This window comes from Macrobrachium nipponense, chromosome 4 (genome assembly GCF_015104395.2).
Source record: "Macrobrachium nipponense isolate FS-2020 chromosome 4, ASM1510439v2, whole genome shotgun sequence".
Classification (NCBI taxonomy): domain Eukaryota; kingdom Metazoa; phylum Arthropoda; class Malacostraca; order Decapoda; family Palaemonidae; genus Macrobrachium; species Macrobrachium nipponense.
The window spans coordinates 121,439,127-121,466,626 of NC_061100.1; the positions used below are offsets into that span (position 1 = coordinate 121,439,127).

A 27,500-nucleotide genomic window follows, 5' to 3' on the forward strand; every position below is an offset into this window, starting at 1 on the left:
ACAGAGGAGGAGGACAAATGGCAGAAAACATGAACACTTAACTTTATGAAACATTAAAAAATGGCAGAAAACATTAGAACTAAACTTTACGAAATCACTAACACGAATTTACGTTAACGAACGAAATCTATGTGAACGAACGAATTCCACGTGTGTACAATAACGCTGCCGAAATCAAATGGTCAAGGAACTCCCTTACGTAGATGCATAATGGGACAGATGCTGATCAATAGGAGAGCAGGATCTTACGGCGGTAACTAGCATCAGGAACCAATGGGAGAGCGGGAGGATGGTGGCGAGCCTACTGAGTTGGCGACACGCAAGTTTTAAAATTGTTCTCAGCAGCCTGGCCGAATCTTGGACTTTACAGTACACCTTTTCGCGACATGAATTATTTTCGTACACAGAAGCAAAAAACTCTCCGTCTTTGCCTTTGTAACCTGGATTTTTCATATGTAGGGGTATGACTGTATTATTAATTTTAATATTATTATTATTAATTTTATTATTAGTATTATTATCATTTTATTATTTCCTGCTATTGAGATGTTTTGTGTATGCTTATTGCTTGTCTGTACTGCCAAATTGCTTTTATACAGCTATGTTTCTGCTTGTGTAATGTACAGCTAGACTTTTAAAAAATCTATAAGCTTAAAATACACTAAAAACTTTTTATCCTGAATCTGACCTGCTGAAGAAGGGTTCATCTTATATGATGTCAAATATGGTAAACAACAAGTTACCAAGCTCCAAAGATCCTTTCCAGTCTGTGCAGAGGATAACACATGTATACAGTAACAGTAACTGAAGATAGTCCCACTATGTATTTCTGAGGTAACAAAGTTGAATGAATGAGGTGATAAAGAGTGCACAATGTGTTTCCAAACCAAATTGTACATCAAAATAATTCAAAAGACACAAAATAATCTGAAATCTGCTTCCTTGCTGAAATCAGTTATGAGCAACTTCAAAATTGTTACTAATTGATTAACGACCTCACATTGGAAAAAAAATTCTGTAAGCCCACTCAAAACAGTATGGTAACACTCCAGAATCTTTCAGACAACAATAACCTACAAAAGTGCTACTAAGCAACTTTCTTGAACACGCATGGTTATATGGATGGCGTATTTGAGGAAACAGGAACTTCCTTCCTGTTCTTTCTTCAGAAAATTTTGACTTTGATCTAAAATTGTATAATGAAGCTGAAAATATAGTTCTAAATGTTTCAGTGTTATTTTAACATTTCTGACATTCATTTAACTAGGAAAATAGTGTAGTTTTAGAGATATTGAACCCCTTATATCCTATAATTATGTGGGATCAAATTGAAAACCTGGATTTTTAGGTAGGAGGAGAATAAGTAATATTTGTCCTCCCCTTTGGATGATAGCCCTCACCTACCCAAATCAAGGGCATGGTAAATCACAATGAACATGTAATAGAGTTGCAACGTAATCCAGGAAGCTGGATCCTTACGTGGCAGTGTTTGGTAATTGTTACCTTGATCAAAATCAAAACTTGCAGAAGTATCATGGGATAAATAGATACTTAGCTATATTACCTTGCTCTAAAACTTGGTTCCCACTTTTAATTCTAAGGTGTAATTAGATCCAGTATCTGTAAAATTGCTATTTGGCTATTGAAAAGAACCCTGAAAACATTCAAAATACACTAAAAAGCTGCAATACAGTACAAATAATCCTAGGAACAAGTTACAAATCTGTAGCTAGGGAACCACAATACATGATACTTGATTTTTCCAAGCAATACTGGAATTCAACAACCCCACTTACCTGGAGAACCTTGGAACAAAAACCTAACCAATCAGGTTCCAGCATTATCCTTGTACCAATACTCCAAGATGATAAACAATAACTGTTCAAAACATGCTAGCCAACTTTACCCATAAAACACCAGGAAAAAAAAATCCGATTTGGAGCCACATTTGCATGAACATCAAAACAAAGAACTTGGAAAAAGCTTGAAAGGGTAACAACCATGGGGTTGTCTACACAAAATATTAAAATTTCTCTTTTTCTCTTTTTGTTATACCCACACTCATTCAGTTGCTTTATTGCTGCTAAGCTGTCACTTACAGAAATATAAGTGTTATGCTTCGTTTTTACCAGTTTTCCATCTTATCTGCCCAAGTGAATTGACTTTACCCAATATGATAGGGACCTGATTATAAAGTAAGCTAGTATTTCCCTTATTGTACAGTAATTCTTCAAATATGGGTATACTTGGTACTGTGTTAGTAATGATGCTTAGTATTCTTATTCTGATTTTAGCTGTCTTCTTGACTGTCTTCATACTGATCTAGGCTAAGGGTGCATCCGTTCTGCAGTAAATCATGTCAGAAACAAAAGTTGGCACCTCATCACACACGTACCCATCACAAACAGGTGGAACATAAAAAATCAATTACTCTATTGGAAATCCTAACCACTGCCTCATAAAACTGTCCCACACTTGCCTCAGTTTGGTTCTCATTAGTATTATAAAATCTTTTTTCAACCTGTTTGTGGTAGCCTATTTATGTGATAAGATTCTGATGTGTTTAATATAATCAATGTTACTGCAGTGCAGGTGCAACCTTTAGTGAATCCTTTGGTAATTCTAGGCAATAACTCCGCACGGACTGCAAGGAACGGTCCTGTGAATACAAAAGCCACTTGGGAATGGGGCATCCAATGTATTTTGCAGTGTTTATACTATAGTGTGTTTACTTTTCTAAGATCGCTGTGGCTTGTACAGAAATCATACGTTGCCAATTTTCACGTTATGGAAATCATATTAACTTCATGGAGTCTATTGAAATAGTTTTTATTTCTTAAAATGTGATTCTTTGTTTGCATCAGATATTTTAAATATATCTTATTTCGTATATTCTTCGTGAAAACCTCAGTTTCACTCATGAAAATGAAGATATGGCATATTTTTTTCCTGGCGATGCCACATCTGAGTTCAGGGGACCTATGGTTTTTAAGAGGATTTAAAAGGTCATGGTCAATATCGTTAAAGGATACTCGCACTTGATCACCCACTGTGAAAAGTATGGACAGCCCATCCCAAATGACTCCCGTAAACGTCTTCACCCACCACCTGAGGCCAAGGAAATAAGTCTATAATTTCCTGAAATATTTCATTTTATAAAAACATCTTGAAGGTCCTGTAACTGATGTTTCGAAGAATATCCAGAGAACATCTGAAGCAAGAAAAGTGTTAGAGATGACTATTCGTAGACTTAAGAAGCAAGATTGGTGGGAAATATAATGGAATCTCTAAGTGTTTCAAAAAAGAAAAGAGAAAGTGAGTCCTGTGACTGACTTGGATGATTTTGATAAAAATGTTATGCAGAGAATGAAAGCGTGGTTGTCTTTTCCAAGGGCATAATAGATCAACTGACTTATGAATTTATGTTTCAAGTCCAAACACCAGAGCCAACAGGCCACTCTGCGCATCTATAATTATAGAAAGAGAAAGAAAGAATAGCTAAGTAGAATCAAGAATGGAAAAAAAAGTTAACAGGGAAGAAGCAAACACTTTCGTCGACTCCCAAGTTCTAAAGTGAATCCTCCTAAGGAGGATTATACCTGCAGGAAGCATTTAATGGGACTTACATACCCGTAGATATGACAACTCTGCCTTTTCTACCTGGCCCCACTCTAGCGATCTTACCTAGAAAAGTAAACGCACTATAGCCTTTGGGAGTTACAGTCAACCACCAAAAAATAACAGTAAATTCTTAATAAGCATACCAAATAGCCTAGCTACAACAGGAAAATGACAATTTGTCGAAAATTGCATTTTTCCTAACTATACAAACCTGAGGTCCTTTAACAATAGGAAGGTAACTAGCGGCAGCTGGGACGGTCGTAAGCTTCGAACAAGGGGAGAACGGTAGTTAACTGCTTGTCCGATCGTGCGCGCGCCCGCGCGCCCGAGAGGTGAAGAATCACTTTTGCTTTAGGCCCATGCAAAAAGTTGCAGAGTGAGGGGTGGCATGAGGTGGGACTATATGTAAAGGACCTCAGGTTTGTATAGTTAGGAAAAATGCAATTTTCGACAAATTGTCATTTGTTCCGAAACGTAATACAAACCCTCGGTCCTTTAACAATAGGAAGACTCACTTCTTGGTGGGAGGAATCTGAGTCTTTTTGGTGAACAGACTGGTGTTCGTCCAACCCTGAGTGCCTCCCTGGTCGTAAGAGCAAGGGAGGGATCCAAACCTCTGTCCGATTGATCGGGGTGTGCACCGCAGGATCAATGGTCAGACCTCTGGGCCAAGTACTAAGAGAGAGGCAAGCGTATAATCTTCGTACCAGCAAGCAAGAACTTGTTCCTGTTTTGCAAGAGACAATCATAAAATGATGGGTTTGTCTCAATTTGGCATCCACTTCCTCCCCCTTGTTGGAGGAAGTGGTGGATATTTACTCCTATCCCTACTGAAAGGGATAGGATGGTGCTCTATTGAGTAGCTCACCTGCATCTCGTCCTTACCCAGCAGGTGACGACCGTCCCCTCTCCCACCCAAAGGTAGAGGGAAGAAAAAGTGGGGAAGAGGAGCCAGTCACACTCTCATTCCTCATCCATTCTTACGGTCACACCAGGACTCCGATGCTGTTCAGCCTGCGAGGGTCTGGGTTAACTACACAACGTGTTGAGCAACCACCACGGTTCTTAAGGAAAAAGATCCAAGGAACTGTGGGCAATATCCTGAAGGTAGAAGGAGGTGCATGCGGTCCGGTTGGACCAGGCGCCTGCCTTCATTACCTGCGCCACGGAGAAGTTCTTGCGGAACGCGAGAGAATGATGAAGAGGCGTCCACACTCATCCTGGGTGTCGAGTTTCTTCAGACAGCTCCGTCGCACCTTCACAGGACAAAGCAGCATAGCCTTCGTATCGGAGGCGGTGAAGTCCATTAGGGAGGTATTGTGAAGGACTCGAACCAATCGTCAGTTACCGAATGGGTTCTGAGTCTTCGCTACGAAGATCGGTACGAAATCGAGCGTCACAAATCCCCATCCCTTTGTGCTTGACTTCTCAAGAGAAGTCATGCAGTTACCTAAGACGAAAAGAAGGGAATAGTCGTATGACCTATCCCTCTTCTCGACTTTGGTTATGTACAGTACTCATACTGACAAGCTATTAAGACGAAAGTAATGATTGCTCTGGAACAACCGAACTAAGTCCACAGCATAGTTCGTAACTGACTCGGGCGCTCTGACAGCTGCTGACTGGACTGGTTCGGAATCAGTAGAGGCAAGTTGTCCAAGCATCGGGTAAGTCACGTGACCTTTGCGCCCCTTTTAAAGAGTTATGCTGAGAGACCAAACAAATAAAATATTTGTTAGTCACCGATGCCGGACGGCGCGGCGATGATTCTCTTAATGCATAAGCTCAAAAGGCGAAAGTCAATTGCCTTCAAAAGACTGAGGTCCCTGATGGCAAGAAAAATCTCATAGACGTTGAATCTCAGCTTAAGGAGAAAACAACACTATGTGACGTTGAAGACGAAGGTAGGCAATGAATGCAACCTACGTCTTCCAGCTGAATCGAGAGAAGGAATCTCAAGATTCTAAACTGTGCTTACAAATGACTGAAAACGCTAACCGCCATTTCATTGCTGTTCGTTGTGCAATGAAAGCGGGGCGTTATTCAGTAATGAAACACAGGGGAGAGCCGCTTGAAGAACTGCTTCTCATGGGCTGAACGTTTGGAAGTAGAGCTGGCAGGTGTGGGGAGTAGGCGATGTCTTTCAATACATCTGCTAATCCGGGTGAACAATGAACAATTGTACACCTCCGAATACAAGATATTTTGAGGACAAACTCAGATTCCGCAAAAATCATTCGCATTATCGGGATACGATGCAGCAAGAGACTATTACAGAATTCTGTTACCGTGCGGTAAACAGAAAGATGAGAGTCGAATAGATATCTCTGTTTAAAATTCTCGCAATACCGAAGACGATGAATACTAGCGTTTCTCAGCAGTAGATGGTCATTCATGTATGCGAGAATCCCCGTTAATCAGAGACTTAAGTCCGTGATTGTTGGGCAGAGATACGGTTGTTATTCAATCAAAACAGGTGAGAAGACATAAAACCAAAAACCGTCTATCTCAAAGCGGCAGCTGATACTGAAATGCCTCGGGCAATTCAATACGCAGTAGCTGTCGCTGACTCGTCATCCTGAGTTGCCAAGTAATCCTTTCCACGAACGGAAGGTGCGTTCGGCTAGAACCACCGAGCATAAAAAGATATGCTCGAGCAATTATATTTAAGCGAAACGAATTTCGGTAAATATAAAAGCTTAAAATGACAATTTGTCCAAAATTGCATTTTTCCTAACTATACAAACCTGAGGTCCTTTTACAATAGGAAGGTACTAGCGGCAGCTGGATTAGGTCCGTAAGCTTTCGAACAAGGGGTTCGGTAGTTAACTGCTGTCGACAGGCGCGCGCGCGCGACTGGTAGGTAAACAAATCACTTTTGCTTTTGGCCCAAGCAAAAATCTGCAGAGTGAGGGGGGGTGGCATGAGGTGGGGCTATGTGTAAAAGGGACCTCAGGTTTGTATAGTTAGGAAAAATGCAATTTTTGGACAAATTGTCATTTGTTCCGACACGGCATACAAACCTTCGGTCCTTTTACAATAGGAAGACTCACTTCTTGGTGGGTGGAATCTGAGTCTTTTGTGAACAGACTGGTGTTCGCCCAACCTTGGAAGCCTCCCTGGTCGTAAGAGCGAGGGAGGGATCCAAGCCTCTGTCCGATTGATCGGGGTGTGCACCGCAGGATCAATGGTCAGACCTCTGGACCAAGTACTAAGAGAGAGGCAAGCGTATCTCTTCGTACCAGCAAACAAGAACAAGTTCCTATTTTCAAGAGGCAACAACGTTATGGTTTTGTCTCTTGTTGGCATCCACTTCCCCCCCCTTGTAGGAGGAAGTGGTGGATATTCGCTCCCATCCCTAGTGAAAGGGATAGGATGGGGCTCTGTCGAGTAGCTCCACCGCATCTCGTCCTGATCCAGCAAGGTGATGACCGTATCCCTCTACCCACAGGTAGAGGGGTAGAAAAAGATAGGAAGAGAAGCCAGTCACTCTCTCATTCACTTATCTATTCTTACAGTCACACCAGGACTCGATGCTGTTCAGCCTGCTAGGGTCTGGGTTAGCTAGACAACGTGTTGAGCAGCCACCACGGGTCCTAAGGAAAACGATCCAAGGACCTGTGGGCAATATCCAAAAGGTAGAAGGAGGTGCCAGTGGTCTGGTTGTACCAGACCCCTGCCTTCAGTACCTGCGCCACGGAGAAGATTCCTTGTGTAACTCGAGGGGAGTGTACTTCTAGGTCATCTTGGTGCTGACGAAGAGTCTTCAACACTCAGCCTGGGATGTCGAGTTTCTTCAGAAAGCGCGGTCGCGCTTTCACAGGACAAAGCAGCATCTCCTTCGCATCGAAGGCGGTGAAGTCCATTAGGGAGGGGATTGTGAAGGACTCTAACCGATCGTCAGGAACCGAAGGGTTCAGAGTCTTCGCTACGAATTCGGTACGAAATCGAGCGTCACGAATCCCCATCCCCTGGATGTTTGACTTCGCAGGCAAAGTCATGCAATTACCTCAGAGGAAAAGAAGGGAATTGTCGTATGACCTATCCCTCTTCTCGACTTCGGTGATGTCCTGTACCCATACTGGTCTATCCGTCTGCAGCGAAGTTGTTGTTCTCGGTAGTGGATAGGACACCGACACTCAATGGTGGGTGGGTGTCGATGGTATGGGTACTGTGACAAGCCGTTAGGACGAAGAAAAGATTGTTATGGAACAACCGAACTAAGTCCACAGCGAAGTTCGTAAACAGACTTGGGCGCTCTGACAGCTGCCTACTGACTGCGTTCGGTAGGAGGCAAGTTGTCCAAGCACCCGAGCAAGTCACGTGACCTTCGCCTTAACAGGGTTATGCCAAGAGACTAAACAAATAATTTGTTCGTCACCGATGCCAGAAGGCAAGGTGATGACTCTCTTAAGGCATGTGCCCAACAGGCGAAAGTCAATTGCCTTCTAGAGACCGAGGTCCTTGGATGGCAAGATAATCTCATAGTATAGTTGATTCTCGGGTAAGGAGAAACAACACTATGTGACGTTGAAGACGAAGGTGTACAGAAAATGCAACCTACGTCTTCACAGCTGAACCGAGAGAAGGATTCTCAAGATTCTGAACCTGTGCTACAAAGACTGAGAACGCTAACGCTATTGATTGCTGTCCGGTGAGGATCGTAGTTGCAATAAAAGCGGAGCGCTTCCAGTAATGAAGACAGGGGAACTACTGCCTGAAGAACTGCTTCTCATGGGCTGAACATTTGGAAGTAGAGCTGGTCAGGTCGGAGAGTAGGCGTATGTCTTCTGACATAATCTTGTTAATTAACTTCGAGGGGCGAGCAATGAAATTGCACACCTACGAATACGAGATATTTTGAAGACAAACTCAGAGTCTGCAAAAATCATTCGCATTATCGCAGTGCGATGCAGCGGTTGACTAGTACAGACTTCTGTTACCGTGCGGTAAACAGAAAGATGAAAGAGTCCAAGAGATATCTCTGTTGAAAATTCTCGCAATGTCGAAGGCGATGAAATCGAGCGTCACAGCAGTAGATGGTCCTTCATTATTGCGAGAATCCCCGTTAATCAGAGACCTAAGTCCATGATTGTTGGGCAGAGATACGGTTCGGTAGTCAATCCAACCAGGGGAGAGAGAGACGTAACCGACCGTGCATCTCCGAGACCTAGCTGATACTGAGCCGCTATCAGGCAGTTCAATACGCAGTAGCTCTCGGGTGAACTCGTCATTCCTGAGTTGCCAGGTAATCCATTATTCCACGAAGGAATGCGTTCGGCTAGAACCATCGAGCATAAAGAATACGCCTCCGAGCAAATTATATTTAAACCAAAACGGAATTTGCTGAGGTAAATACAAAAGCTGATTTGGTGTTGTCATGACAATACCAAGTATCTAAAATCGAAACTGATAACTGCTGGGAGGTTGCAGGCAACCTCGAGTTGCATGTCAATTAAGATACAATTCGTCTCGGTCACAAACCGTAGAGTTAACTACGGTATGCGCCTACCCCACGGACAATTCAACTGTTAAAGAATCATGTCGCGAGGGTAATATACGTAGTATATTTGTAGGTTCTGTACCACGACCTCCATCCTAAATTCTTTTCTTTTCCCCTCGAGGAATGAGAATAAGGATTGAGATCGACCGCCTTCGTTCTCTAGTCAAGAGAGTGAAGGAGAAGTCTTTCCCAAAGGAAAGCTTCAATGGTGAACAGAATAACCGAAGACGATAGTTCAAGCCAAACTGGAAGTTCCCGTCCGTTCTTCTCTATTCCAGGTTAAGCGCCATACTGTGAGATTACTCTTCTTTCAGCAGCGGTCTTCTTCCAAATGCTAGAAATTACAGGAATTCGAGCATAAGCGAGGTTCCCGATTATGTTGTAACAATTATCGGGATTCTCGCTCACTTTGGACCGTGGTCTCGCCTAAGTGTTTGGAGATCGTAAAAAACTCGAAACACTCTGAGTGCGCTAGAAATTCAGTAGAATTCTAAGCACTCTGCGAAACCCCCCACCGAAAACGAATTCGTCAGACGATATCGGCTGGTGGTCCTCTCGATTCCCGTAGAAATCGAGAAAGGGGCAGGATCCCTCCTCAATGACCAGGGCTTACGTCAGGTAGGACCCGAAGGTCCCCCCGGTAGCGCAGCCCCTAACGTGGGATCTTACAGAGAAATCTCTGTAGGATCCCTCCCCTTTCCCTCGTAGCCGTAGAGAGAGGGAATGGGGGAGGAATTGGATACTGGCTCGCCTTCCCAGCGGATCTAGCAGTTGGAGAAGAAAAGGAGCAGCCATCGCCTTACGGCGATGGCCTCTCAGAGCCTGGGAAAACGTATCGTCAGGAGAAAAAAACGTTTTCCCGAGGAGGGTTACGAACTCATACTGTAGGTAAGTGTCTGCCGCCACTGTGAACGTCGTCTGGGTGGGGCTGATCGACACCTGACAGGAGAGAGCCGATACCGTTCCGACTCATTCCAGTCCTCGTCGAGGTCGAAACCTCAGGAGGACCGAAGGGGTATTTAAATACGGTGTCCGAAGACACGTAGAAACGCCTCTGTCGCAGTAGAGGAGGTGAAGTAGCTTGTTCGACCGTCCAGAACTGAGAGAGCCTTCTTGTCCGGAGACGAGAGACTACCTGGTTCAACACAGTCGGCAAGCTCCGATCGCGGCAGACCCACCGTCGATTTGGGTTCCCTCTCGGGAGGGCCCCAAAACGACTCGAGCCGAGACGTGGCTATGCTGGTGGGAGCGGCGATCCTTCCCCGAGGTCATTGTGCTGACGAATCAGCGCCGTAAACCTCGGCAAAGTTCCTCTGGATCTCGGAAGTCACAGCATCTTGCAGAGTGGGACCGTTAAGCCCTTCGAACAAGAGCATATTCCGAGAACCTTCCTCCTAAAAAGGGAACAGCGACAGCCCTCTCTGGTCTTCCCCAAAAATCCACTTGCGCATACGTCCTGGCCAGGTTCCAACGAAACCGTGCCTGGACACGTACTAGGGCGTCGTGGTAGGGATCATGAGGGGCGCACCCCATCACGATCACTCCTCAATACCTCGTCTCCTCCGGTGTAACCCGAGGAGGTTGAAGGTACGGGAGAGGCAGACCTGACGCTCCCTCGTGCTCGCTGGCAGAACCAGCAGGCTTGGAGGGCTGCAGGCGATCGTCAAACCCGCGGTGGCGATCGAGCTGCAGGCCTGGTCGAACCGTCTCGCTGTGGAGAACGGCTGGACTGAGCACAGCGGCCCCGATCTCGAGTGTCAGAAGAGCTGGTGCTGGTTGCCGTTAACTACCCGGTCGCTTTCTGTGAGAGCGACGGTCAGGCGACCTGCAGGCTCCACTGTCACAGTGAGACCGGTGCTTGTCCTCACGGCACGTCACGTCGCTGGTTCCAGCCGTGGCTGGCACCGGCGAACGGGAGGACCTCTTCCCAAGCCTCAGCCCGTGGTCGGTCGTGGACCGTCACGTCACCCCCCCGGGTAGCCAGCTGTTCGCCGCGAGAGTGAGAGCTGGTCTGGTGAGAGTCGCATGAGCGGCTGTCACCAGTCTTCCGCCCCGTGCCGTGAACCTGACGCTGAGCGGACTCAGAGGTCTGGTTCCTGGCTGCACGGTCGCTGGTAGGCGACCGTACACTCGGTACCTCCCGCGAACGAGAGGCCGAGACGGACCCTGATGCAGTGGCAGAACCACTGACCACCAGGCGAGGAGTACCGGTGTTAGCCGGTACCCCTCTGGTCCCGTAGTCTTCTTCCTTGCGGAAGAAGAGACGGGCCCCGCTCCGAAGGAGCAGGAGGACCAGCGGAAGGAACCCCCCTCCCCTCCCACCGAGGTTGAGACGGGTCCCGAGAAGACTCCGAGGGAGACTTCTTAGAGGGAGGAGGCAACCTTCTTCTTCCTCGGCTGTGAAGCCTTAGAAGTCGAAGGGGAAGAGGCGGCGGCCGACGACGATGAAGAAGATGAAGACGACGACGACGACACCTTCCTCCTCTTCTTCGTCAGCTTCCTCAGGACAGACGTAAGATCTGCTATCCAGGGCGGAGCCGGGGCTGCTGTAGCCGAAGCCACAGGGCCCGGACGCACCTGTACAGACAGACCAAAGTCTGGGGTAGTACCACCACGAACAGGGACGACATCAGCAGGTATGGGCATCTCAGGAACAGCAGGCACAGCCAGCACAGCATCGGTAGGGACAGCCAGCGCAGCAACGGCAGGGACAGCCAGCGCAGCAACGGCAGGGACAGCCAGCGCAGCAACTGCATGGACAGTCAGCCCAGAATCGGCAGGTACGGCAGGCAGCACCGGAAACACAGGAAGTGGAGGCAGCAGCAGCCAGCAACATCCTGGTACCCCGGCGGCAGGTCCAGGGGCGCGCTCTAGGGCAGCGGAAGTGTGGTCGCTGCAGCGCGGCAACCACGAGCGGCGGCGGCACGCCCCCCTCTCGGTACGGCGAACGGCAACTTGCACACGCGGCTGTAGGCAAGACTGTTACCACGTGAGGCGAGTACACCAGGTGAGGAGGGACGTCGTCACCTGGTTGCGTGGTCACCACTCCATGGGTGACCGCAGTAGGGCCAGACATAGAACCGCAGCCCCTGGACACTAGCACGCCCTGCAAATGGAAGGACGCCCATACCTCACCAAGGTTCACCCTCGTGGCAGTAGCACCTGCGGAAATAACAGTAGTAGCGATTAGTGGGGGGGAAGTCCCCTCGCGCGGGGGGGTGAGCCCTCTCCGAACGAGTGGAAGACCCCTAATACAATTGTACATCGGGCACCGAGCGCCCTCCCCCGCGCTCGACGGATCGGCGAGGGAGAAGAACGCCGATAACCTCCACCCCCCCCCCAAGGGGAAGGGGAAGGGCCATCTGTGGGAGCTGAGCGGGGGGGGTTCTCGTTCCCCACCCCCGCACAGTACCCATGTACCCAACAACAATATAAGAGCCCGAGAGCAATCGTGCCATCGGCCCGAATGCAAGGGCATAAGGATCAATTCCTTGACTGAGCGGAACTTGAACCAAATAAATATTGATGCAATCAATAATAAGGAATAAAATGAAAATGCATCTTGCATACGATTCACTTCACAATGACTAAGGGCTCGGATCGAGCGCATTTGCGCCCTCGGTACCGAGCGCAAGGGTGAAAGGATCCATTCCTTACCTTTATGGATCAAGGTTTCTGGAAACCTTGATCCATAATGAATTGATGCAATCAAAAAATATATGAAAATGAAAAGACTACTGCGCTTGCGATTTCACTTCATACAATTAAAAAGGGGAAGGATCAATTCCCGGGAATAGCGGAAACATTGATCCCAGTAAACAATGCAATCTCAATAAAAAATGAAAATGAAAAAGAACTGCACTTGCGATTTCACTTCATTCAAAAATAAAAAGGGGGAAGGATCAATTTCCGGGTAAGCTCGGAAACTGATCCAAAATGAGTATTGCTACAATCAAAAAAAAAATATGAAAATGAAAAGACTACTGTTCTTGCGATTCCACTTCCATACTGAATAAGTTTCCGTGCCGAGCGCATTCGTTCGGCAACGGGCATACAGGTCAAAAAAATATAAATGAAAAGAGCACTTACTTACGATTTTCATCTACACATTTCCAACCCAATATACGCTCGGAGCGAGCGCTCCCGCCCTCGGCACCGAGCACACACAATACGAGGATCATTTCTGGGAAAATGAATTCCCGCACTTACGCCCTTCAGTCCCGGCACTCGGTATCGGAGGGCGTGGTGAAAAGGAAACAAGATCCTTTAATTCACAATTGAATTCAATGAAATGATTGTACTTACAATTCAGTTTCACTAGATAAATAGAAAAAGAAAAACACAATCATGCGAAAGCAACGACGATGAAGCGGGCAGAGAGCGATGATACACGTCCACACGCCAGCAGGCCGAAAGCAAAAGTGGTTTGTTTACCTACCAGTCGCGCGCGCGCGCCTGTCGGACAAGCAGTTAACTACCGAACCCCTTGTTCGAAAGCTTACGACCTATCCAGCTGCCGCTAGTACCTTCCTATTGTAAAAGGACCGAAGGTTTGTATGCCGTGTCGGAACAATGGTGTTGTTGTGACAACACCATAAGTATATAAAATTGAAACTGGAAACTCCTGGGAGGTTGCAGGCAACCCGGGTTGCAGTTCAATTAGAATACTTTTCGTCTAAGTCGCAATCCGTAAAATAACCAGGATATGCGCCTACCCCTCGGACCATTCAACTGCTTAGCAGAATCATGTCGCGAGGTTAATATACGTAGTATATTTGTAGGATTCTGAACAACGATCTCCATCCTAAATTCTTTCCTTCAAGAAAACAAAATAAGGATTGGAGATCGACCACCTTCGTTCTCTATTAAAGAGAGTGAAGGAGAAGTCTTCCTCGAAGGAAAGCTTCAATGGTGAACAAAATACTAAGACGATAGTTCAAGCCAAACTGGATATTCCCGTCCGTTCTTCTCTATTCCAGGTTGGTCGCCTACTGTGAGATAGTCTTCTTTCAGCAGCAGTCTTCTTCCTAATGCTAGAAATTCCAGGAATTCGAGCATAGGCGAGGTTCCCGATTATCGTGTAACATATCGGGGATTCTCGTCTCGCTCACTTTGGACCGTGGTCTCGCCTAAGTGTTTGGAGATCGTAAGAAACTCTAACACTCTGAATGCGCTAGAAATTCCGTAGAATTCTAAGCAGTCTGCGAAACCCCCACCGAATTCGTCAAACGATATCGGCTGGTGGTCCTCTCGATTCCCGTAGAAATCGAGAATGGGGCAGGATCCCTCCTCAACGACCGGGGCTTACGTCAGGTAGGACCCGAAGGTCCCCCCTGGTAGCGCAGTCCCCAACGTGGGGATCCTACAGAGAAATCTCTGTAGGATCCTTCCCCTTTCCCTCGTAGCCGTAAGGAGAGAGGGAATGGGTGGGGGAGGAATTGGATACTCGCTCGCCTTCCCAGTGGAACTAGCAGTTGGAGAAGAGTAGGAGCAGCCATCGCCTTGCGGCGATGGCCTCTCAGAGTCTGGGAAACGTATCGTCAGGAGGAAAAACGTTTTCCCGAGGAGGGTTACGAACTCTCACTGTAGGTAAGGGTCTGCCGCCACTGTGAACGTCGTCTGGGTGGGGCTGATCGACACCTGACAGGAGAGAGCCGATACCGTCCTCCGACTCATTCCAGTCCTCGTCGAGGTCGAAACCTCTCAGGAGGACCGAAGGAGTATTTAAATACGGTGTCCGAAGACACATAGAAACGCCGCTGTCGCAGTAGAGGAGGTGGAAGTAGCATTGATCGACCGGCCAGAACTGAGAGAGCCTTCTTGTCCGGAGACGAGAGACTCTGGTTCAAGACAGAATCGGCAAGCTCCGATCGCGGCATACCCACCGTCGGTTTGGTTCCCTCTCGGGCCCCCAAAACGACTCGAGCAGAGACATGGGCTCTGCTGGTGGGAGCGGCGATTCCTTCCTTTTCCCCCCCGGTCGTTGTGCTGACGAATCAGTGCAATAACCTGGGTAAAGTTACTCTGAATCTCGGAAGTTACAGCGTCTTGAGGAGTAGGACCGTCCAGTCCCTCCAACAAGAGCAGCTCCCAGGACCCTCCTCCTTCAGAAGAAGGACAGCAACAGATCCCTGACGGTTGCCTCCAACACTTGCGCGTACGTCCTGGTTGGTCCTAAGACCAACCTGGCACGTGCGGCGTCGTGACGGGATCGTGAGCGGCGCATCTCTCACGATCACTCCTATATACCTCGCTCTTCCTGGCGTATGCCGAGGAAGTTGAAGGTATCGGAGAGACAGAACTGACGCTACCCACTCTCCCCTGACGGTCGCCTCCAATCACTTGCGCGTACGTCCTGGTTGGTCCTAAGACCATACGTGGCACGTGCGGCGTCGTGACGGGATCGTGAGCGGCGCACCTCTCACGATCACTCCTAGCTACCTCGCTCTTCCCGGTGTAGCCCGAGGAAGTTGAAGGTAGTGGAGAGACAGACCTGACGCTCCCCCCCCCCCGCTCGCTGGCAGGACCAGCGTACGTGGGGGGCTGCAGCCGATCACCAACCCGCGGTGGGGATCGATCTGCAGGCCTGGCCGTGCCGCTCACCTGTGGCGAGCGGCTCGACTGAGCACGTCGACCCCGGTCCCGTGCGTCAGACGAGCTGCTGCTGGTCACCGTATCCGCCCGGTCCCTGTGGGAGCGGCGGTCAGGTGACCTGCAGAGCTCGCTTTCGCCGTGAGACCGGTGAGCGTCCTCGCGGCACGTCAAACCGCTGGTACCAGCCGAGGCTGGTACCGTCGGTCGAGGGGACCTGGGGGACCTCTTCCCAGCCTCCACCCGTGGCCGGTCAGAGACCGTCACGTCCACCCGAGGTACCGGCTGGTCGCTGCGAGAGCGGCCGCTGGCCTGGCGAGAGTCACCTGAGCGGCTCTCGACAGTCTTCTGCTCCGTGCCTCGGTCATGACGCTGAGCGAACTCAGGCGTCTTAACTTTGGCTGCACGGTCACCACCGAAGGAGATCGTACACTCGGAACTTCTCGCGGACGAGAAAACCGAGCCGGTACCTGGCTTAGCAGCAGAGCTGCCAAGACCAGGCCTCGAGGGTGTACCAGCGGTAGCCAGCACACCCTTGGTCCCCGTCTTCTTCTTCTTCTCAGAAGGGGAGACGGGCCCCCGTTCCCGAAGGAACAGGAGGACCAGCAAGAAGAACCCCCCGTCACACCGGAATGTGACGAGCCCTTCGAAGTTCCCGAAGGAGTCTTCTTATGGGGGAATAACAAAACCCGGTTACCAGCTTGGGTCGCTGCGAGAGCGGCCGCTGGCCTGGCGAGAGTCACTGAGCGGTTCTCGCCAGCCTTCTGCTCCGTGCCGTGGTCTTGGCGCCGAGCGAACTCTGGCGCCGAAACTTGGCTGCACGGTCTCCCGAGGGAGAGCGTACACTCGGGATCTCCCGCGAACGAGAGACCGAGCCGGAACCTGGCGTAGCGGCATCGCCGCTAGCACCAGGCGAGGAAGTACCAGAGCTAACCGATACTCCTCTGGTCCCCGTCTATCTCCTTACGGACGGAAGGGGACGAACGGGCCCCGCTCCCGAAGGAGCAGGAGGACCAGCAGAAGGCCCCCCACCCCCCCGTCCCACCTCGGTGGGACGGGCCCTTAGAAGTTCCCGAAGGAGACTTCTTAGGGGGGGGAGGCAGCCTTCTTCTTCTTCGGCTTATGGGCCTTAGAAGTCGAAGGGGAAGAGGCAGCAACAGACGAAGACGAAGATGACACCTTCCTCTTCTTCGTCAGCTCACGCAGGACAGTCGTCAGGTCCTCCATCCAGGCCAGAGTCGGGCCTATTGCCGAAGCAACACGGCCCGACTGCACCTGTCCGGAAGGACCTGGGACTGAGGGAAGACACACCATGGGCAGGACCCAGCATGGACAGGCGAGGAACCAGGAGCGACAGGAACAGCAACCAGCTCAGGAGCGGCAGGAACAGCGGCAGCGGTAAACACAGAAGGGACAGCCAAGCCAGTAGCGGGAACCACATCAGCGACAGTACGGCAGCCCAGCCATCGCCTCGTAGAATCATCGGCAGCCAGCGTGGTACTGGCGGTCGGTCCAGGGGCGAGCTGCTGGAAACAGCGGAAGGTCTGGGGCAGGCAACACGAAGAGAAAACACAGGCGGCGGCGGCATACCCCTCTCGGTACGGCGGCGACCGGCCCTAGAAGCGGCAGACGGCGTCACCGACACAGCATGGGGAGTGTAGACCAGCGGGGGGAAGCAGCATAAGCGGCCGTGAAGGTTGTAGTGGAGACCACTCCAAGGTCACCGCCCCAGACCTCGCTAGACTCTGCAGCAGATCGTGGATGCTAGGCACGCCCTGCAGCCGCAGTGGTCCATACCTGTCCAAGGTCGTCTCCCACGGATGTAGCACCTGCGGTAGCACAGACAGATTAGTAAGAGGGGTTCCCTCGCGCACGGGGGGGGAGACATGCCCCACCCCGAACGGAAGGAAGACCCCAAAAACAAAATACGAGGAAGCTGAGCGGGGGGGCAGGAAAGAAGACGAAGAATCGGATACCAAGGGAGTCGCGGGAGAGCTTTCCGACGACTTCCTGGCAGACCTTCGCTTCCCCTACCCCGCACAGCAGTGAAAAGTAATATGAAAATGAAACAGAATACTGCACTTGCGATTCACTTCATAGAACTTAAAGAGGGAAAAATCAATTCCCGGTAAGAGCGGAAACTTGATCCATAATAATATGATGCTATCATAAATATATATGAAAATGAACAATACTGCACTTGCTATTTTCACTTTCACAGCAATAAATCGTAAGGATTAATTCCCGGGTAAGAGCGGAAATTGATCCAAAATTAAATTTGATGCAATTAATAAATGAAAATGAAAAGAAAACTGCATTGCGAATCCACTTTCATTGCATTCTATTCATACAAAAATAAGAGGCTCTTGCCGAGCGCAATCAAGCTCTCGGCAACGAACGCACAGGGCAAAAATATAATGAAAAAGTGCTACTTACAATCTTTCAATTACACACTTTCGCCCAAAATACATGACTCGGCGCGAGTGCGCCCACCCTCGGCACCGAGACATAATTCAAGGGTTCAATTCATGAAAAGAGCGGAAATCGCCGTCTCTACGGCGATAGTTCCATGTTGATTCATAATTAAGTAATGAAAATGAAAACAGTGTACTTACAGTTTCATTTTCAACCATTAGTAAAAAACACAATATAAACAAAGCATACGACGATGAAGCGGGCAGAGAGCGATGACGAACACGTCCTTCACACCCCGCGGCCGAAAGCAAAGTGATTCTTCACCTCTCGGGCGCGAGCGCGCGCGCACGATCGGACAAGCAGTTAACTACCGTTTCCTCCCCTTGTTCGAAGCTTACGACCGTCCCAGCTGCCGCTAGTTACCTTCCTATTGTTAAAGGACCGAGGGTTTGTATTACGTATCGGAACAACTGTCATTTCCAAAGAAATACCTACTGATGCAGAGTTATTAGGCTACCTAGATCTACCAATTCTTCAAACGGGTTCCTGGTTCTTTAATACAATACTATCGATACGATTACTATTTTAATGAGAAAAAAAGCATTTCCACTTACACGGCAAACAAATTATTTGGAGGGGGCTGGGAACTCCATCTGCCAGTTTAGGACACAGCATCTGAGGTTAGGTTAGGTTGGGTAATGGGTTTTGTAGACGTACCTACCCAAGTCGTTAGAATGATAGAAATACTAGATAGAAACGGCGACCCCATAGGTATATAGCCTAAAAATGGGGATCAGCTGGGAAGAAGATTCCCTTTAAAATGCTTAGGTACTACTAGGTACTACTAGTTATACATCTAGGGCTACGGCAGTCCTGGTCTTGACTGGTAGGCCTATGTTATTGAGATTTTCGTTATTTTATTTAGACGTACTTAAAATAGGGAGGTACTGGCTAGTAAGTAGCTATTAGGTATGTACTAGCTAGGTAGGTACACCGCTAGCATCTTCGGTGTAGGCTACGGTAGTCTACTTCCCTAGTAGACTTTGACCGACCAGTCTACGCCAATTCTAGGTCAGGCCTAGTTACGGGTGGGATTCTGACATATGCAAATTGCTGCGTACATTTTTGATCTGAATATTAGGCTAGGCATATTTTTTGGATAATAAAATTGGACGGATATTGAACACCAAAAACCAAAACAAATTGACACCTCGCCGGCTGACAGCAAATATCTTCGCTTTATTTTCTTTGCATTGCTGGCAATAGCAATTTTACTTCATTCGTCTCCCGTTGTCTTAATAGGAGACTCGTTACCATAAATAACACGAGTAAGGAAGGCACACAAGATGAAATTTCTTACCACAACAACGATCAGCTGAGCGCTAAGATGGACGAAATTTTAGACCAATCACAGGCTGGATTGCGTAAATATATTATTGTTGTACTACGTCTTTGGTTCTATTACAAAACGTTCTGCGCTACGGCTATTATGTTATATTTTAAATATTAGATTTGTTAAATAACTATGAACACTTCTTTTAATTTCTAAACGTCGTGGTATCGTTGCATGTTTTATGACAGATTCTATTAATAAGAAAAGTGTAATTAATTAAATAATAATTATTTGGTTTTCGTTATTTAATGATAATGTAAGTGTATTTTTGATAAAAACAAGGTTATCATTTTGGAAAAAGAACCATCTTCATATGTCCACTGCAGAATTTCCTGTATTTGAATACTTTCACTGACTCTGGCTTCGATTGATCTAAAATTATCTAAATATGGAAAATTTATTAAATATATAGAGAATTGTGTGATATACTCTTCATCTGATTTACAAATTTATTGTATTTGTCTCATTTAAAACTCAAATACACACTTTTTAACGGCTGTTTAATGAAATATCAATTTTAAATTTTCCTTCCCGTGTTCGGGTGTTGAATCGGTCTCTGACCGTCCAACTGTTGCCGATTGCTGGCTCGGCCGTAGATAGGGCACTATTTTTGGACCTAAAATATACCAAAAATGACTCAGTTTGGAAATCTGAAGTCCGACAGTGGTCTTAAAGCCCTTAATGACTACCTAGGCGACCGCAGCTACATTGAAGGGTGAGAACTTTCGTTGCTAAAATAGTATTAGATAGACATCTGCAGTGCCTGAGAATCGCCATGTGTTTACCTTGTTCCGGAGCAAATTCCTTCCTTTCCACAGGTATATTTCACCTTTGTCGGTCAACACACCAACTAGTGGATATGATAAGTGATTTTGTAGCCTTAATTTTATCGTTTTTGGATAAATTAGTGGAACTTGGGCTCTTCAACGTCATTAAAGGACTCGAATCTGTTGTCGCAGTTTGCCCTCGTTTTCCCATAACCTTAGGTATCCGACCCTTCGTAAGGTTTACATGGTATACCTACCTAAGGTATTGGTGTGGTGAGTTCACGTTTGAGGACATCATTATAATCTGGTTATGTTTAAAATTAACGGTCGGGTAATTCTTTTCAGTTTTGTGAAGTTAAACAAGGTTCTTAGACTGGACCCTGTTGTTTGGACTGAACACCCTCAGGTATCCGTAGGTCAGTCAGTGCTAAGCCTGTGGAATGGGAAATATTTAGATTTAGTAGTTTAATAGGCAAATTTGCTCATTAGGCCGAGTTTAATTTCATTCCTGAGGGCTGGTACAAAACACATCATGTTGCGCTTCCACCACGTTTGGTGGTGAATGTGAAAGTAGCCTAGGTACCTAGATATGAACAAAAGAAGGTAAATTTATATTAGTTAGCCTAAGAAGCAGTATCTTGTGTGGCTGTCTTCTTTTCATCTTGGTACCAGCCAACTTACTTGAATGCCATATTTATTACTGACCCTGCTGGTATGAACATTAAAAAGATGGTAAATTGTTTGGAATTCGGTAATTGTAGGCAATAGCTAACTCTGCAAGGAACGTTCCCGCCAATACGACAGCCACTAGGGATTGGGGCGTCAAACGTATTTTGCTGTGTTCAATACTAGGGTAAACAACCGCAGACAATCCATCATCATCGCGCTGGCCAGACCTTATTCACTATTTTTAATTGGTGGAACAAGAATACAATTACAACTTTAAGCACACCATTCAAAAGATTAAACTTTCGTCAACATAATTTGATATATGAAAGCCCCATACGAGCTAAAATAAGCATGTGAGCTCTTCTTAAAATAGGGTAAAAAACCGCATGGTACAGGGGTGGACCATGTACGATCAATGTGTACAACCCCAAGAAAAGTACATTATAACGCGTCCTGACACCGGAGTAGAGGTCTTTAGCTCCGTTTCTCACCAACAAGAAGTCGCGTCTGATGCCCATCTCCGATGTCAGGACGCGTTATAATGTACTTTTTTTGGGGTTGTACACATTGATCGTACATGGTCCACCCCTGTACCATGCGGTTTTTATGTTTTCAAGTCAGTTTTGAAAATCAATATGGCGGCAATCGCGTGGCGGCTGGCCGTTCTAACCACACACAATCCACCATCTTTCCCAGCCTTCCCAGCACTCATTTGAATAATGTTAGCGTAGGGTAAAAAATTGCATGGTACGGGGGTGGACCATGTACGATCAATGTGTACAACCCCAAAAAAAGTACATTATAACGCGTCCTGACATCGGAGATGGGCATCAGACGCGACTTCTTGTTGGTGAGAAACAGAGCTAAAGACCTCTACTCCGGTGTCAGGACGCGTTATAATGTACTTTTCTTGGGGTTGTACACATTGATCGTACATGGTCCACCCCTGTACCATGCGGTTTTTTTACCCTATATACGTAGTATGTACGTTTGCAGTTGTAATCAGCACAATAAAACAACATTTTGTTGCCTACTATATTAGTGAAAGTATGAAACTTTTTATTCGCGGGGGTATGGTTTGAACTGAATTCATTTTTGCCTTGTAATCGGTGGTTTTATCCATACTGCCATTACAACTGAAACTCCACAGTGCTTATTTGATTGTAATTATACACATTTTGGTCTTAATTCACTCCAAATGGTACTTGAACCACATTGCTGTTCCTGGTTCCTAAGCACTCACTCTGCAAACACAGTTACGAGCAGCAGACAACATGTTTATGAGGTGCAAAGCTTTATTCCCTTAATTGTTTACTCATTATTTAGTTTAACTTTACTTCAAAATGTTTATTTAATTCATGTCTATTATCCCTTTTTTGCACTTAAATTAACCCCGAAAAATTACAGATATTTCTTTAGTATGAGCAGACAGTGGCAAAAAGACTCATCGTTGCCAATCTAGTGGAGCTTCACACATACGCCGATGCATTTACAAACTGTTTCCATGAATTCTAGTTGTCATAGTAATGCAGTAATGATAAAATTGCTGTAATATGTATATTTACTACAAAAGATATGCTAATTTCACTTATTTCCCCGGTTTTGTGTAAGTCTTATACTCCCCAGTTTGGAGGGTAAACACATACCAATTGACAACACTGATAAACAATTGAAGAGCGCAAAACGCCGCAAAGAATGCCGTAGTCCCCTTGAATAAGTACGAATAAGTACTGGTTAGAGGTCGGGTGTACGATTGTTGTGATGAAAGTGCCCCAGCATCTATGGTGTACAGATTTAGCACAGGAAATGGGAAGTTTGTTGACACAAGCGACTCGGCAAATATCAAGATGGCGTCAATCTTCTAAACTGTTTTAATCGTAAGTAAAAATTTCGAAAGCGTTTTGGGGTAGTGTGCACTGCGTTGGCCACACTTTTCATTATCCTGTTTAAATCTTAAAATATGGCCATAATTTCTAACTTTGGAGAAAATGCTTACTTCGAAAGAAGAGTAGACGTCTTGAGCTCCTGCTATCACCACCAACAACTCATGGTCTCCGGTGTCAGGACATGTTAAAGTACTTTTTCGGAGGGTGGCCAAAACCGCGGTAGTCAGTGAGTTGGGTAGTCCACTCGGTTGTTTGCCCTAATGGAAACCGTAATTTCCAAAGAAATAGCAGATGCGGAGTTATTACCTAGATTTACCAGTAACTGTTGGACTGTGTGTTTAGCCAGTACCTAGGTATCAGCCCCTTGGAGGTGAATGTAAAAATAAGCTACCCAGAAGATGGTTCATTTTGTGAATTAGGGTAAATGACCAAGTGGCCACTGATCCTGGAACACTGCCACTTCCCAGATGACTGTAAAAATAAGCTAACCCAGAAGATGGTTCATATTGTGAATTAGGGTAAATGACCAAGTGGCAACATAGTGGCCACTGATCCTGGAACACTGCCACTTCCCGAAAAAGCACTTGAATTGTTCCATTATTTCATAATCTAGGAGAAAACACTATTCGAGAGGTATAGAGGTCACGTTGTGCTCCCTGGATGGGGCACAACTCTTGACTGATGCTCATAGCACCAAATTTAGTTACTCTTTCGGGAAGGTGGCCACATTCCGGGGTCAGTGGCTTCTATGTTGCCGCTTGGTCATTTAACATATTTTAGTCAATTTCTCTAATTATTTCCCTTGTACTTCATTGAAAATATGCATTTCTGTAGTCAGGTAAAAGAATTTAATGAATGATATATCCATCCAGAGCTCATCTACAGATTTATCAGGTTTTTGCCAACATTGAATTTGCGGTAGTTTTTGGTGTTCTTTATTAGATAAGCACGTTATATAAGAAGATTTAAGAACAAAGCAGCAGTATGCTCTAAGAATGGTCATTTTGTGAATCTCTCTCTCTCTCTCTCTCTCTCTCTCTCTCTCTCTCTCTCTCTCTCTCTCCTTCTCTCTCTCTCTCTCTCTCTCTCTCTCTCTCTCTCTCTCTCTCTCTCTCTCTCGCAGTACGCTGGTGGGTAAAAGTGAACAATAGCTGATGATACTCTCACCTAATTTAACTTTGTCATGTGTTTTGTACACATAATTTAACTTTGTCATGTGTTTTGTACACACTGTACAGTGTGTACATGTATGGCAGGGTAAGGTTTCTTTCTTGCTTATTACATTGTGTCTTCTAGTGAGTGCTGTATTAGTTTCTCAAAATGTGAAAAAAATATTCTCAGTTACTCATGTTTCAAGTTTTTCAATCAGTTACCTTCACTTATCACTTACCATGAGAGGAAAAACATTTCATGGCAACAATAAATATTTGAATATAAAATAAATATTATTTTGCTTTCCATAAAGGTTTAGAATCCAGTAGTCTCAAACAACTTTCACATGAGGCCAAGCTGTCTGTGTCACTGCACTCTTGATAGTGAAATGTTCTGAAATTCATGGGTCTTTTATCTAGATCCATTTTCTGTGAATCCCTGTTGCTCCTTTGAAGTCTATAATTATTTTTTACTCTAAAAACATGGGATTAAAATTTTTTGTATTTGTTGTTGGTATATGAGTTAAAATAAATAAATATGCTATAGGAATGTGGTGGAGTAATAAAGTTTTAAATTTTCTATATTGTGGAATTGCGTGATTTTGAGCAGTTTTCTGAAACTATATCAACAAAAATATGTAAATCTGAATATTTCAATATAAAAATACTTTTTTTGCTCTAATATATTGCATAAGATTATATTATCTCATAAAGATCAAATTCAAATTGAAAGATAGGACAAATTAGATATGTATGGATGAACATTTCTGTCCATGTGAAAAATTGAAAGATAGGACAAATTAGATATGTATGGATGAACAATTATGTCCATGTGTTGGTATGGCGGGAAAATATTGGAACATCGATCTCTGCAATGTTTGGCAGACAAACTTTTAATGGTGGTATAGACATAGAGGGGCTATTGTGTGGGTCTTTTGAACTTAGTAATATCACTCATTTACTGAGCAAATGTTCTACCTTATACTTCCTGAGCAATTTAGGCCAGGTACGAAGTGCTGTCCCACTGCTCTCTTTCATCATAATTTTCTTAAACCCTTGCATGAGTTGGACAGTGAGTGGCTGCCAGCTACTTATTTCTCCTTTCCTTGTCCTTTTTGCTGGGAATACGATGGCAGGATACTAGGATTCCCTTTCCCCACTTATTAGTGTATCCTACAACAACACATGATTGAACCATTGCCTAGAAATAAAGCACAGATTAACTTGAAAGGTCAACGTTCGTCTGATACCGTAGTGAAGCGGAAAGGCTTTATGCTCACTAGGTGTGTTTTGTTTGGGAAAGATGTGTAGATGACATCATGTTGGTGACCCCTACAAGGTAATGTAGTATCTTGAAAACTTGCAACTGAAATGAATATCAAATGTTGAAAAAACAAACTGAAAATATTTTCAACTCCAGAATATGAGTATGGGTCAAAGAAAGGTCAGGCAGGGACTCCTTAAATATACCAACCATAACTTTAGTGTGAGGTGTCTTGATGCATTTAGAAAAAAAAGTTGCCTAGTTGATTTCAGCATAGAAGTAGGTGATTTATGATAATTTCTGATGGGTTTTTGAATGAACTTATTTACATTTTAGTTTGGAAAGACATTGTTCGCTTGGTATCCCCTCAATCATCCAACATTTTTCCCACAGAAATAAAAATCATTGCTTTTTACATAGGAGTTATCCTCTGCATAAGCTGGTAGCATGCTGGTTAATTGGTAGTATGCAGGAGAGTAAAGGCAGTTTCATTCTGTATGTATGTGGTGTTTATTTTTGCAATAGAGAAAGCAAAAAGTTTGACCAAAGTAGTAAAGAACATGAATGGATTTGGGGTTTGCATTAGATCTTTAGCTTTGTTTTTTTTTGGGGGAGGGGTAAGTCCCTGCTCCCTGATTTCCTGCAAGGAATGTGCTTTGGCAAGAAGTGGAGTATAGTATGTATACCTAAAAGATATTTAGTAACAGTATTTGTGAAAGTCGGGTGGAGTATATATAGTACTACTATTTTGAGTTGCAAAATCACCTCTTAGCTCCTGCCTTCCAAACTGCTCATTCTCCTCTGGCTCAGTCCAGCAAGGATTTGCACATGGAGGAAGGTAATCAGCATATTCGCTCCAAGAATGTCAACCCAAGAATGCATGTTTTGCTCTAATTAGATGAGAGTGAGGTACATGCTCATGGTTTATCATTGTCTACACTTGCTGCTTTTGAATTATCATGCTTCACTGGAGTGCTTACAGAAGGTGTTTCCTTGTCTGCATTCTGACACCTAGCTTTGGTTGAGGGGGCCCATTCCGGCTTTTGCCTTTCCCATTAAAGAGTTCGATAGTGTTGAGCCCTCTGAGGTAGTCATTTTAATGACCAAACCAGTTTTTGCCAGAAGTATCTCCATGTGAAAGAAAAATGCAAATTGTCCTTAATTTGCTATTCAGGACGAAAGCAAAAGAGAGCATCAACTCTCCAAGGCGGTTAAAGAAAGTAGTTTCCAGCTAGTGCCAGATCTATCCTAATGTTAAGATCGAAGGTTTGTTAGCTCTGAAAAATACAAATTAATTACAAACTTAATATTCATCAGCATTGCTTAATAGCACAGCAATTTTACCTGCAAATCACAATCAACCACTGTTGTGTAATTGCGCCTCAATGGCGTGGTCAGTTTGGTCTTGGCCAGTCACGTATAGCTGTTGGTCCCGTTGCTGAATAACCACAGGTGCCATGCAATGTAAAAACACCATACAAACAAACAAACAACCACTATTGTGGGTAAGAAGCCCTCATTTTACCTAACCTATACGCTATCTGGACATTGTAATAATTGTAATTTTTGTATTGTTTTGTGTTATTAACCCTTAAACGCCGACTGGACGTATTTTACGTCAACATTTTTTGTCTCTCGGGTGCCAACTGGGCGTATTTTACGTCGACATACAAAAGTTTTTTTAAAAATTTGCGGAAAAATACTTTTAGGCCTACCAGCCGAAAACTCTTGAATCACGCGCCTTGGGGGATGCTGGGAGTTCACGGATCAAGGTGTTGTTTTGTTTACAATCGATACGCAGACGCCCAAGCGCGAATTTCTTTCTTGCCGCACTAAAAAGTATCTGTGACACATCTCGGAAATTATTTCGTCACTTTGACATAATTTTTGTACCATTGTAAATTAGCCGTTACATGAAGTATTATATATGAAAATGTGCGCATTTTTATGTAGAATACAACAATAAAATACTCATGATTGTAGCTTTTATCAGTTTTGAGATATTTTCATATAAATAACGATAATTGCCAAAATTTCAACCTTCGGTCAACTTTGACTCTACCGAAATGGTCGAATAATGCAATTGTAAGCTAAAACGCTTATAGTCTAGTAATATTCAAGCATTTACCTTAATTTTGCAACAAATTGGAAGTCTCTAGCACAATATTTCGATTTATGGTGAATTTATGAAAAAAATAACATTTTCTTTATCTCCTCGCGGTAACTCTTCCGAAAAAATC

At 45.5% G+C, this 27,500-nt stretch overlaps 2 protein-coding genes across 2 annotated transcripts in view; one reads left to right on the top strand and one right to left on the bottom strand.

Annotated features, from left to right (window-relative positions):
* The window catches only part of LOC135211104 (NADH-ubiquinone oxidoreductase 75 kDa subunit, mitochondrial-like), a 66,842-nt gene extending 47,200 nt beyond the window's left edge, over window positions 1-19,642 (bottom strand). Inside the window, exon 1 of the mRNA XM_064244187.1 lies at window positions 19,491-19,642. The gene's annotated coding sequence lies outside the window, so the exon portion shown is untranslated. The remainder of the gene's footprint in view (window positions 1-19,490) is intronic.
* Window positions 19,643-20,062: 420 nt separating this feature from the next.
* LOC135211105 (elongation factor 1-beta'-like) overlaps window positions 20,063-27,500 on the top strand; it is a 14,070-nt gene continuing 6,632 nt past the window's right edge. Inside the window, exon 1 of the mRNA XM_064244188.1 lies at window positions 20,063-20,238. Within this exon, the coding sequence (XP_064100258.1) occupies window positions 20,156-20,238 (83 nt within the window). The 5' untranslated portion in view covers window positions 20,063-20,155. The remainder of the gene's footprint in view (window positions 20,239-27,500) is intronic.